A 13323-nucleotide genomic window follows, 5' to 3' on the forward strand; every position below is an offset into this window, starting at 1 on the left:
TATAAAAATGTGTCGTTAAACCCGCCACCACCCGACACAGACAACTAGTAAGGGTTGTAATGTAAACAGAACATGCCAATTCGTCACTCGTACAGCACACCAGTGTGTTTGAGAGCCAAGCCACAACATTTACAATCTGAGTACGACATTTCGCCAGTAATTACAACTAGCTTCATCAGGCGACAGCCAGATTTGCTACGGCCAGTTCGAAATCCAGCTTGTTCGGGAGCTAAATATCAACAATAAGGTAAAAGTGCAGCCCTGCAATTGCTTACTGACACCATTGCTGGTTGAAGGGCCTCGATTAGGAGATCTAGAGAGCCCTAGAAGATATTTTGGTCCAGTTCCACACTGGCCAGCAGTATAGAATGAGTAAATGTGGACAACATTCAGAGGTAGTCGAATTTTTTTTTATTTTTACAACTCCATTAGGGGTTCCAATAACAACATACAAGTGTGTATACGAGTGTGTGTGTTTGTGTATCAGTGTGTGCACGGGGGGCGGTGGTGTAGTAGTTGGTGCACTTCGCGATGAACCCTGCCACCAGAGTTAATTTCCAGTTCAAGGCCACCAACACCAGTGATGATATCTGAACTGGTCCTGGACCTCCCCTCGGTCGACTTGGCCCGAAATGAGTTCCTGGAGTTGTGTGTAAATGTCCGTGCTGGAGAGAGAGGGCATGGTGTTGGCCACCCACCCCCTTGTGTTCCATGCCAGCCTTCCACAGCACTTTTCCCCAACAGTCCGTATAGCTGCGTGTGTGAGTGTTTGCGTGTGCGTAGGTCTCCGTGTGTGTGAGTGTATGTAGTTTCATCTAACGGCTGGAGGTTTTGGGCATGGAGAAGACGTACACATTGGTTGTTTGTTGCCCGTTTCGTGCTTTGGTGATGTGAACCGTGCATCTGTTCATGGCGGAGTTCTCCTCAATGAAGCAAATGTCCTGTCGGTCTTTCATCTTGCGGTTGAAGGTGTGGTAAGTAACGGGGGTGTTGCGGGGTTGAATCTTTTTGTAGTATTCAAGTTTGTTGGCATATTTGCGAATGTATGCCCATTGGTCCACTTGGGTGTTTTCGTTGTGGCGGGAATAGTGTATCTCCTTGTAGGGTTTCTGGAATCGTTGTCCAGTCGGATCGATGGCCTCGTAGACTTCAGGCTCCGGGTCTGGCTTGTATTCCTGCCGCTGCCAAATCGCCACCCGATTTATTTCAGAAGGTTGCAGGTCAATATCTTCATGAGCAACGTTTTCAATGGTGGCTGGAGATTTCGGAAGTCTTTTCTTCATTTTCCTTCGGACTTTTTTTAGTTTGTTTTTCAACGTATTCATGTTGCGACACACAGTCCTGATCTTCTTGCTGATGGGCGGTGACAGGTCCTTAGAAAAAAACAAAAGCAAAGAAATGTTTTAGGAAAGGTATCATCAGTAGCAATGTTCTATCTCTAGCTGAATGGAAACATCCAACATGCTATCTCCATCTCACAGGATCCCATGATACCACAATACATGAATATATTTACATTTTATAATTATATGCTTGCTGTCACCAGAGGAAGCTCTAGAGCAGGGGTGGGTAACGTCCGGCCCGCAGGCCGTATGAGGCCCGCAAATTCATATGGTCTGGCCCTGCCAAGGCTACCGCAGGTGGGACTCGAAATTCAATAAATCTAGGAGCAAACCTGGAAAAGCAGTTGCGAGTAGCAACATCATCAATACCAGCAAACATCATCACACGCCCCACCAAAGAGAGGCAGACTCATGCCATCACATTAGAGGTGATTTAATTCAATGTTTGACACAATATAACAGGCTAATTTTTAAGTTGATAATTTTGTATGGCCTGCGAATGATGTTATAAATATCCAAATGGCCCTTGGCAGAAAAAAGGTTCCCCACCCCCGGCCTAGAGTGTAAGTGGACTCTTATTCCACACTGACTAGATGTGTTTAAAGAGTTGGGAGGTACCAACACTAAACCCCACCACATACGACCTTCCAGTCGATTGTGGTTTACACATTCATCGTATGAACTTTGCATTTCATCCATAATAGAGGTTTGTTTGGGTTATATCGCGTAAATATATAAATGTGTCATTAAACCCGCCACCACCCTGACACAGCCAATTAGTAAGGTTTGTCACGTAAACAGAAGATGCCAATTCGTTACTAGTACAGCACAACGGTGTGTTGGAGAGCCAAGCCACAACATTTACAATCTGAGTATGACTCTTCGCCAGTAATTACAACTAGTTTCATCAGGTGACAGCCAGATTCGTGGATGGGGGGGATTAATGAATACATATTAAAGACTATGCATTCAATACCCTGTTGATTTGTGCATCATTGTAACTTTTCAATTGCAGCACTTCTTTAACATGTTTAATTTCACTTCTCAGACTATCAACTTTCTTAGCCCGATGTACAGTGAGGGAAAAAAGTATTTGATCCCCTGCTGATTTTGTATGTTTGCCCACTGACAAAGAAATGATCAGTCTATAATTTTAATGGTAGGTTTATTTGAACAGTGAGAGACAGAATAACAACAAAAAAATCCAGAAAAACGCATGTCAAAAATGTTATAAATTGATTTGCATTTTAATGAGGGAAATAAGTATTTGACCCCTCTGCAAAACATGACTTAGTACTTGGTGGCAAAACCCTTGTTGGCAATTACAGAGGTCAGACGTTTCTTGTAGTTGGCCACCAGGTTTGCACACATCTCAGGAGGGATTTTGTCCCACTCCTCTTTGCAGATCTCCAAGTCATTAAGGTTTCGAGGCTGACGTTTGGCAACTCGAACCTTCAGCTCCCTCCACAGATTAAGGTCTGGAGACCGGCTAGGCCACTCCAGGACCTAAATGTGCTTCTTCTTGAGCCACTCCTTTGTTGCCTTGGCCGTGTGTTTTGGGTCATTGTCATGCTGGAATCCCCATCCACGACCCATTTTCAATGCCCTGGCTGAGGGAAGGAGGTTCTCACCCAAGATTTGAAGGTACATGGCCCCGTCCATCGTCCCTTTGATGCGGTGAAGTTGTCCTGTCCCCTTAGCAGAAAAACACCCCCAAAGCTTAATGTTTCCACCTCCATGTTTGACGGTGGGGATGGTGTTCTTGGGGTAATAGGCAGCATTCCTCCTCCTCCAAACACGGCGAGTTGAGTTGATGCCAAAGAGCTCTATTTTGGTCTCATCTGACCACAACACTTTCACCCAGTTGTCCTCTGAATCATTCAGATGTTCATTGGCAAACTTCAAACGGGCATGTATATGTGCTTTCTTGAGCAGGGGGACCTTGCGGGCGCTGCAGGATTTCAGTCCTTCACGGCGTAGTGTGTTACCAATTGTTTTCTTGGTGACTATGGTCCCAGCTGCCTTGACATCATTGACAAGATCCTCCCGTGTAGTTCTGGGCTGATTCCTCACCGTTCTCATAATCATTGCAACTCCATGAGGTGAGATCTTGCATGGAGCCCCAGGCCGAGGAAGATTTACAGTTCTTTTGTGTTTCTTCCATTTGCGAATAATCGCACCAACTGTTGTCACCTTCTCACCAAGCTGCTTGGCAATCGTCTTGTAGTCCATTCCAGCCTTGTGTAGGTCTACAGTCTTATCTCTGACATCCTTGGAGAGCTCTTTGGTCTTGGTCATGGTGGAGAGTTTGGAATCCGATTGATTAATTGCTTCTGTGGACAGGTGTCTTTTATACAGGTAGCAAGCTGAGATTAGGAGCACTCCCTTTAAGAGTGTGCTCCTAATCTCAGCTCGTTACCTGTATAAAAGACACCTGGGAGCCAGAAATCTTTCTGATTGAGAGGGGGTCAAATACTTATTTCCCTCATTAAAATGCAAATAAATTTATAACATTTTTGACATGCGTTTTTCTGGATTTTTGTTGTTGTTATTCTGCCTCTCACTGTTGAAATAAACCTACCATTAAAATTATAGACTGATCATTTCTTTGTCAGTGGGCAAAGGTACAAAATCAGCAGGGGAGCAAATACTTTTTCCCTCACTGTATGAGCGTCTTGATGAGAGCAGATTTCTACGCGGGGTGATGGTGTGACTGCATTCAGATAGGAGTCAATGTGCATTTGTTTTTTTTGGTAAACGCTGTGTGTTATTTTACCATTTCGACCACGTCCGAGCAGAATATTCAGAAATGGTAGAGTTCTACCAGCTTCCACTTCCATGATGAACTGCATTTCATGAGCAGTGTGCTAACCATTACAAAATGGCAGCGGGTCATCATAGCAGGTCATGTCAAACGCCAGTGGATATCCTGCTCAAATGAGCATTAAAGCAGAGATAGCAATTACACATTCCTATAGGATGTACTTGTTTGTTCATAGAGCAACCACTGTTGATTTCCCCACAAAGTGGTACTTATTTCATCAGACCCCGAGGGATTGAGTCATTCACGCTAAGCCTCCGAGCTGGTCTAAAAATCAAAAGCCAGGATTTGTTTTATTCAGACTAATTGCATTGGTGATGATGAGCTGTCCCCCTTACCTTTCGGGATTGCAGCCACAGCCAGACTTGCACGAAAAGCAAGATGCTGTTGACGATGTCATCGGGGTGGATGATCTTGGCATAATCGGATGCGGTCTGAAAACAAGACATTGACATTTCAGAGATTAGTTCATTGAAGGATTGGTCCATTATTTTAATTAACACGTTTTTTCCTGCTAGACCTTGGGAATTATCTGCATGCAGGCACAAGTGTAAGGGTTTGTGCCAAGTCCAGACTTTCGCCATGATTTCGCCACGATTCAAGACCACATCTGGAGTACGTCAAGGATGCATGCTTGCACCGGCGCTGTTTTGTCAGGTAATCGACTGGATCATGTAAACATGACCCATGACCTTGGAGTCAAGATTGGCCGGCACCACTTCACTGACCTCGACTACGCTGATGATGCAGCCTTGTTTGTTGAGAAGCATCACACTTTCACACCAGTCCTCCAATATTTCCACAACAATGCAATAAAAATGGGACTAACTGTTTCATGGCAGAAAACAAAAGTCCAGAAGTTTAACACGTAGGCTTTCGCGACCAATATTATTCATAATAAAGGTTTTTGGGTTAGATCGGGTTATTTATAAATGTGTCGAAACCGTCCACCACCCGACACGGCCAATCAGCAAAATAAAGTGTCACGTTGACAAAAGACAATTAAATTTTGATTTAAAGCTTTCGTGACTGCAGTAATTCATATTCTTAGTTTTTTCGGTAAAGTCACGTTGAAGAGAAACAACAAAATAACAAAATATATATAAAACAATAAAAAATTCTCACGACGTTTCGACCATAACTCAAACGGTCATCATCAGGTGTGTCGGTTTGCATAAATTTATTTTGAAAACGGCATATTTATTTATTTATATATATATATAAATAACGTTTGCGTCACGCGCAACGATGGCAGTTTGCCAGGACTAGTCCATCTATTTTTTGAAAAGAGGAGGGGGGAGACGAAATTTGTTTTTATGTATGCTGTCTGAAAGGCACTGTAAGCGTGAACAATCAATCAAGAACTGAAATGATTTATCAAATCTTTCCAATGATTGCTAAGATAGAATCCATCTTCTCGGTTGAAATTGTCTCTGTGTTTGTATATGTGGATAGCCTCATGAACGAATCTCTCATGGAAGCCAGATGGCTTACAAAGAACCTCCGTCTTGGAAAAGTCAATGGCATGTGAGCCTACTGAATTAGAACAATGATCTGCTACGGCCGAGGTGTTGGTCCTACCGTGTTTAAGGTCTGCTTTATGTTCACGAATGCGGTCCGAGATATGGCGTTTGGTTTCTCCAATGTAACTACTACCACAGAGGCAACTTAGTTTGTAGACACCAGGGTATTGTATGTCCGGAATCACATCTTTTACAGACGGAACCAGATCACGGATTTTATGTAATGTGTTGAAACGGACCTGGATCTTGTGTTTATTCAAGATTTTGGAGATCTTTTTTGTAATCCCAGCAATGTAGGGTAAAGTGATGGTTTTGAAAGGCTCCTCAAGAGGGTTCTTCTTCATGGTTTGAGTGACGCAAACGTTATTTATATAAATAAATAAATATGCCGTTTTCAAAATAAATTTATGCAAACCGACACACCTGATGATGACCGTTTGAGTTATGGTCGAAACGTCGTGAGAATTTTTTATTGTTTTATATATATTGTTATTTTGTTGTTTCTCTTCAACGTGACTTTACCGAAAAAACTAAGAATATAAAAGACAATTAGTTCACTACTTTAGCCCACCGGTGTGTTGAAGAGTGAATCCACAACATTTACAGTTTGAATATGACGTTTCGCTGGTAATTACATCCAGCATAATCGGGCAATTCGCCAGAATGGTAAAGCCCTCACTTGCTCTCGGTCTTAAATAGAGCAGCAGGGTGACTTCATCATTTAACTCATTTCAGGTGCAGTGAATTGAGGCGGAGGGGGGGGGGTATTGTAATTATATAATCGATTGGCAATCAGTCAATGGTTATGATTAGTAATGAGTTGTAGATTGGTAATTAGTTGTAAGGTGTGTTATTGTGATTATATGCTACATTAGTAATCCGTTAATGTGTTTCCCTTATAAGGAATTGTAATATGTATTATTTAATAATACGCTTCCAAGCCGCACTAAGCCTATAGCTATCAGAACGATTAAAGTTATTTCTGTTTCTCTCAATTTCAAAGGATTCTCTAATTAGTCTTTGCCAGTAATAATTAGTTTTACACAATACTTCAACGTTATCAAAATCAATTGAGTGTCCTTGTTGACAAGCATGTTTTGCCACTGCCGACAGCTGTGTTTGAGATAATTTAATATTTCTTTGGTGTTCTTTTAGTCTTATGCTGATGTTACGTCCCGTCTGTCCAATATAGCATCTGCCACATGAATAATTAATCCGAAATACATCTTCTGTTGATAATTTAGGTAATTCGTCTTTTGTGCAAGATACTAGTTTTTAAATTTTGTGTACTTTACCAAATCTTACTGTAATGTTTTGCTTTTGCAAAACACGGGCTAATTTGTCAGTTACTCCTGAGATATATGGAATTTTAATTGTTTTAAGAATCTGATCGCTTTCAGCAGTGTTGCTTTGCGATCGTGTTTTGGCATTCAGTGCTCTGTTAATTTGAGTATTATTGTAGCCATTCTGTCGTAATGCTTCTTTAACGTGTTTGATCTCGATTTAAAGCTTTCGTGACTGCAGTAATTTATGCAAACCAACACACCTGAAGACGACCTTTTGTGTTATGGTCGAAACGTCGTGAGAATTTTTATTGTTTTATATGTATTTTATTATTTTGTTGTGTCCCTTCAACGTGACTTTACCGAAAGAACTAAGAATATGAATTACTGCAGTCACGAAAGCTTTAAATCAAAAGTTTACAAAATATTGAGGGAACACAGTTCTTTTGCAATTAAGGTCATGGGTAAAATGCAGATCAATAGACGTCTAGCTACACATGTGCAGCCCTCTTGTAAATCCACTGTTGGATGATAGCTACACCACACTGGAGGTTACCTGACCATACTTCATCATGCTGTTGGAGCATAGCATCACAGTAAACAATAGATGCCCTCTGCTGACCACCACATAGCCCCGGACTTGCCTACGACTATATACGTGACTTTACCGAAAGAACCAAGAATATATTTGCCTATGACAATCCGGTATACGTGGTGGTCAATCACCTCAGCACTATCCAGGCTCAACCCTATTTAGCTTCCAAGTTCTGATGAAATCTGGTTCATTCTGGGAAATGTATGACCTTTACTTAAAATACAATCTCACATCACTTGATGCAAGACGAAATCTACATTGGGCTCTGCCATCCATAAAATCTCTTATTGTTAAATCTGTGCTATACTTAATATATTAACCCCATTATTAAACCCAAGAAACATAAGACGCCCATCGAATTTACTTTTAAATCTCCAAAGAACAAGAAAAGGAATAGGTGACAAAGCATTTGCCATTGCAGCTCCAACGTTTCGGAGCAACCTTGTTTCCACCATTAATATCGTAAATTTTCCTTCAAATAATATTATCAAGCAGAAGCTTAGTTCTGGATACCACTGCATTTCTAAATGTGATTCGTAACTTTCATCCTTCCCATGTATTGTTTGTGACATTTTCACGTACAATTTTATTGAGGGACTTTGTGTTGTCTGGGACTGTTTTTGCTGTCGTTTTGCTGCCTTGCCCAAGCTTGGAAATTGGGCAAGGGCATCCTTATTTTTGCGAGAATTCGTTATAATGAGCAATTTTAATTTGAACCCAGTTTGTTCGCAAAACGAGCAATTGTTTGTGAAACGAGCGGAGACCGATTGATGAAATGCGTGCTGTGGCGCCAGGGCCGCAGTTTGTTGTTTGCATCGCGCGCTTTCAGATGCGCTTCTGCGGCCATCTGGAACGTTGGTGAAGGGAGGGTGGCGCTAATTATTTGCAGATGCTGAGGACAGGCACCTGCATTCACTGTAGTTCTTCATGTGTGGTAAATGTGACATTTGATTTTATATTGTTCAAGAGTGGGAAATGTTGGGGCTGAAAAGTAACGTCTTTTAACATGGAAGTCAATGGCGAAACTGTGATCGTTTAACGAATTTTTACTTAACGAGCAATTTCCGTGGAAAGTTTCTCGCTTTTAAGCGAGACACGCCTGTACTTGATCTATTTTAGTTTTATTTTTAGTGATTTGCTTAATTTTCCTATACGTTGTCATCCTATCGTTTTTTTTGTATTGTAAATTTCTGACCCATCCCGACTGGACCTCTGTAAAAAAAAGTTTCATAGCTCATCGGATTTTTTTCCAGGATATAAATCCTGATTCTGATTTGGTCAAAGGCTATGAACCCACCCTTCACAGTGCCACCACAAGGCAATTACACGTTACTAGTTTTACTACCCGGCTTCGCCCGGGACTTGGATTCTTGTCTTGGACGAATACACGGCCTACGCGGAGGGTGGGGGGGATGCGTGACGTCGGCAGGCACACTGCGTGACGCTACGGCATACTTTTTGCATTGTGAAAGTCTGGAAGCTGCCCATATGCCAAATTTCAAGTTTGTTGCATGTCGGGAAGTATGCTAAACATTTCGAACAGACACGCATTCACAAATTTCCCTTTTATATATAAGTATATTCTACAAAATTAAAGTCCTTACGTCCGTGTGGAATCCAGTGTCGTCAAGCCCTTGCTCCGGCTTAGTGCACGGCGTTCCTTGAGCCAAGAACTCCACCTTGACCCGTGTGCCCTCATGGTCATCTTTGGTGCCGTCCATCGGTGTTTGCTTGACGGGGACTTGGCCAAATTCAGGAGCGCTTGTGGAGTTCTCCTCAGGGTTGAAGGTTGTTTTTTTCTCCCAAGCACTCGGTGGAGTAATGCGAACATGTTGCCATATTATCGCCGACGTCACCATCAAGGTAATGAGCTTAGACATTTTCGAGGAGTGAGCTGGAAAAGCCGCCTCTCCAGATCGCCAGCGATGTGCGCTTCACTCCCGAGACGTCCCTCACGAATGCCGCGAAGAGCGGCCACGTGACCAAATCGCTATGGCTACAATATGGATGTGACGTCACCGGAAGACCGCGCTTATTTGGGCATTTTCGATTTAAAGTTTATTTCGCACAGGTAAATATTCGCGATTCTTTTTTGCATCGTCGTGCTTGGTTGATATTCGAGGGGTCGCATTTTAAACGGCTTGACACGAAATACTGTACGTGACTGTAGCGTGCCCAGACCAAGGATCTGTACCATCCTCGCACAACCCAGTTTAGTTAAACCCAGGGGTTGGGTCGTTGGCAACCCAGCCTGAATGTTTTAAACTCTCACAAGTGCTCAGGTTTCCTCCTACGTCTAACCACTCGTCGATTGCCCAGTAACACCTTCATATATCGAGGACCACACGAGCTGTGTCATTTATGGACGGCCCCTTAGTGCTTGATACCTGCGTGTGCCGAGGGTAGAAATACTCGCCCGATCTTCGGGTTACAGGATGAGGATGACTTCACGAGGAAAGTTCGAAAGAGACAGTGATGTCGTCGGGGATGTCAAGACAAGATTGAAACGAGAGTAAATTCCACGTTTGCAGTACTGGTATGGTATGGATTTCTTTTTATTGAACAGATTTGCTGAGGAAGATGCATGCATTTAAAAAAAAAGTTATTTTCACCTCAAGAAACCTCCCAGGATATCTCAATTTTGCTGAATTGAATATTGTCTGGGTGGTGCTAAAAGTAAAATGAAATGTTCCTGGTAAAGTGTAAAAAAAAACGCGAATGAGTTTTTCTTTTCACGTTCAACCTTTCGCAAATTGAAGTGCTGCAATAAAACAGCACTTAGCGAATACCAGCAAATAATTAGTAGCTATTTACATGTTTGGCCGTTTTAACCTTTCTAGCTACGCATCCTAAACTTGCAAAAAATAACTTGTTGTGAAAACACAATTGATGTTTTAATCAAATCGCAATCACAAATATCACCATACTAAATTGTTTAATATTTTATTCGAAAGCTCATTGCATGTTTCATTTATGTACATATGGCCTCACGTGGTATACTGTATATATGTACCGTTCATTGTGCATTGAACAGTTCCACTATATTGGTGTAATGGAGATGCCTGATATGAAACGACCATGAAGTGGCAAAATAGCAAAATACTGTCATTTAGCTATTCCCCTTCTCTTGCTATTCCTCCTCTGTTGAACGAGCTCCATTTACATTGGTTTACTATATGGTCCATAGTTTTGGTTACATGCCCACGATCGCAATGTGGCATGTGTCTTTACTATTCCATTCATGATGAAGATGTGTGCGTCAACCTAATGATGTTCTTGTACGGTTGATGGTTCCACCGTGTCTTCGAGGAATGTCAAAGCTAGGGGGTTTGATATTTGGGTCTAGGATAAGGTGTTTATTATGGATGCTAGCGTTATTTCCGAGCTGGATGCTATTCTAGGATGGTGCCAACCAGAGCTGAACGTTGAGCTCTTGGTTGGTGAAGGGTTGGTGCTTGTCGCTGGCAAGAACACGTGTGACACCTCTGAGGATATTTGGTGGCAAAATGTTCTCCAGAACAGGGAGCCAGAGGGTTGGTGTCTGTTTTAGTGTTCCAGTTATGATGCACATTACATTGTTTGTGTATATAGCAGTTTTGTGTATCAGCTCCCAGGCCAGGCTGGAGCACAACATATTGCCACTGAGTAGAACGATGAGAGGGTAGCAGTTCGCAGCACATAAGCTGAGAGCACCCTAGGTTGTTCCTGTACGTTTATGCAGCAGGGCCATTCTTGATTTGGTCTTTTCACGGATCTGGCTCATGTGGGGCTTGAAGGAGAGGCTTCTGTCCTTGATAACCCCTTTAGAGTAGGGTCACAGCACGCTGGGCTATCACATGACACATCAATGGTGGCATCTGCTGCTTGATTTTTGAGGTGGAAAGCACAAGTGATTTTGGAGGGATTTCTTAGGCGTCTGCATGCAGTAACAAATATATTCCCAATGAAGTTTGATCAGCTGCTGAAGTATTAGCAATGTTTTGGGGGTTTGTGCCCTGCGCATAAAGGACTATGTCACCTGCACAGGAACTTTCGAGATGATGTACATGGCAGGGCACTTAAAGGTATGTTAAATCATTTCCGGTGTGAGGACTAACTTGTTCCAGTGCTAGTGAGGGAGGCTATTGTTCGTAATTATCTTGCAGCTGTATTTACCAGCGAGAGGTGTACCCTCAAAGTACTGTCGCTGAGCTCCACGTCGACTATTTGTGGAGTAAACCAGCATCGGATGATATTGGGTATCTTCAGCAGGCGGCCATGAGGCCCAAACGGTGTCAACGGCAGCAGCAGAGAGGTCAATCATGGCTGTGCCGGTTCTTTGTTGGTGCTGGAAATCATCTTCTAATGGGGTGCGGTGAAGACAATGATGTATTTACAGGAGCTGCTACGGCCAGTTTGAAATCCAGTTTGTTCGGGAGCTAAATTGCTTATTGACACCATTTCTGGTGGAATGGCCTCGATTTGAAGGAGCTCGAGGGAGCCCTAGAATGTATTTTGGTCTAATCCCACACTGGCCAGCAGTATAGAACGAGCAAACCGTGGAGAACATTCAGAGGTAGTTGAAATGTTTCTTTTTACTTAATTAGTGGTTTCAATAACAGCATTCAAGGACATACAAGTGTGTATATGAGTGTGTGTGTTTGTGTATCAGTGTGTGTGTGTGCACGTCAGTCGACCCGTGGCACCTGGGTCTGCCCCGTGACCTCCTGCCAGCGGGCGTTCGACACTTCACGTGGCCTCAGGGTGCACATAGCCTGGTACAAGCGTCGTGGTGACGTCACCACCACTTAGTGGCGAATGGCGGTTGTTGTTGTGTGTGCACGGGTGGGTGGGGGGGCATTGGTGTAGTAGTTGATGCACTGCACGATGAACCCTGCCACCAGAGTTCATTTCCAGTTCAAGGCCACCAACACCAGTGATGATATCTGAACTGGTCCTGGACTTCCCCTCGGTGGACTTGGCCTCAAATGAGTTCCTGGTGTTGTGCGTAAATGTTAGTGCAGGAGAGAGAGGGCATGGTGTTGGCCACCCACCCCCTTGTGTTCCATGCCAGCCTTCCACAGCACTTTTCCCCAATAGTCCATATAGCTGCGTGTGTGAGTGTTTGCGTGTGCGTAGGTCTCCGTGTGTGTGAGTGTATATAGTTTAATCCCAAAGCTGGATGTTTTGGGCATGAAGAAGCCGTAAACTTTGGTTGTTTCTTGTCCATTTGAGGAAGGTTGCAGGTCAATGTCTTCATGAGCAACGTTTACAATGGTGACCAAAGATTTCGGAATTCTTTTCTTCATTTTACTTTGGGCTTTTTCGAGTTCATATTGAAATGTATTCACGTTGCGACACACAGTCCTGATCTTTTTGCAGGTGGGCGGTGACAGGTCCTTTGAAAAAAAAAACAAAAGCAAGATTATTTTTTTTTAGGAAAAGTAGCTGTGTTCTATCTACAGCTGGATGAAAACTCCAACATGCTGTCTCCATCCCACAGGATTCCATGCTACCACAATCCATGAATACAATTACATTTCATGATCTATGCTTGCTGCCACTAGATAAAGCTCTAGAGGATAATTTGTCTATTCTAACTAGATGTATTGAAAGAGTTTGGAGGTACCAACACTTTACCCCACCACAAGTAAACTTTGCTTACTTGAAAAATGGGCAAACCACAGATTAGTTCATTGAAGGATTGCTCCGTTATTTTAATAAATATTTTTTTTTATCCTGCTGGACCTTGTGAATGATCTGCATGCAGGCACAAGTG

The 13323-nt window shown here is 42.8% G+C and overlaps 1 protein-coding gene across 1 annotated transcript; it reads right to left on the reverse strand.

Moving 5' to 3' along the window:
• Positions 1–388: 388 nt before the first annotated feature.
• On the reverse strand, positions 389–9533 carry LOC116948080 (uncharacterized). The gene is made up of 3 exons (XM_032964396.2): positions 9170–9533; positions 4503–4598; positions 389–1373 (listed from the first exon to the last, which is right to left on the reverse strand). Exons 1-3 carry the CDS (start codon positions 9443–9445, stop codon positions 816–818), a joined length of 930 nt encoding a protein of 309 aa, XP_032820287.1. The 5' UTR covers positions 9446–9533; the 3' UTR covers positions 389–815.
• Between the last annotated feature and the right edge of the window lie 3790 nt (positions 9534–13323).

Source organism: Petromyzon marinus, unplaced genomic scaffold, assembly GCF_048934315.1.
Source record: "Petromyzon marinus isolate PM22_M1 ecotype Great Lakes invasive population unplaced genomic scaffold, UKy_Petmar_22M1.pri1.0 PM_Scaffold_439, whole genome shotgun sequence".
In the NCBI taxonomy this organism is placed as follows: Eukaryota; Metazoa; Chordata; class Hyperoartia; order Petromyzontiformes; family Petromyzontidae; genus Petromyzon; species Petromyzon marinus.

Bases quoted from the DNA above. Each gene is read 5' to 3' on its own strand.
- LOC116948080 (XM_032964396.2), bottom strand. From the start codon at position 9,445: ATGTCTAAGCTCATTACCTTGATGGTGACGTCGGCGATAATATGGCAA. The intron at 4,599-9,169 runs GTAAGGACTTTA...TCTTGTTTTCAG, and splicing joins ACACTGGATTCCACACGGAC to ACCGCATCCGATTATGCCAA. The intron at 1,374-4,502 runs GTAAGGGGGACA...TTTTTTTCTAAG, and splicing joins TGTGGCTGCAATCCCGAAAG to GACCTGTCACCGCCCATCAG.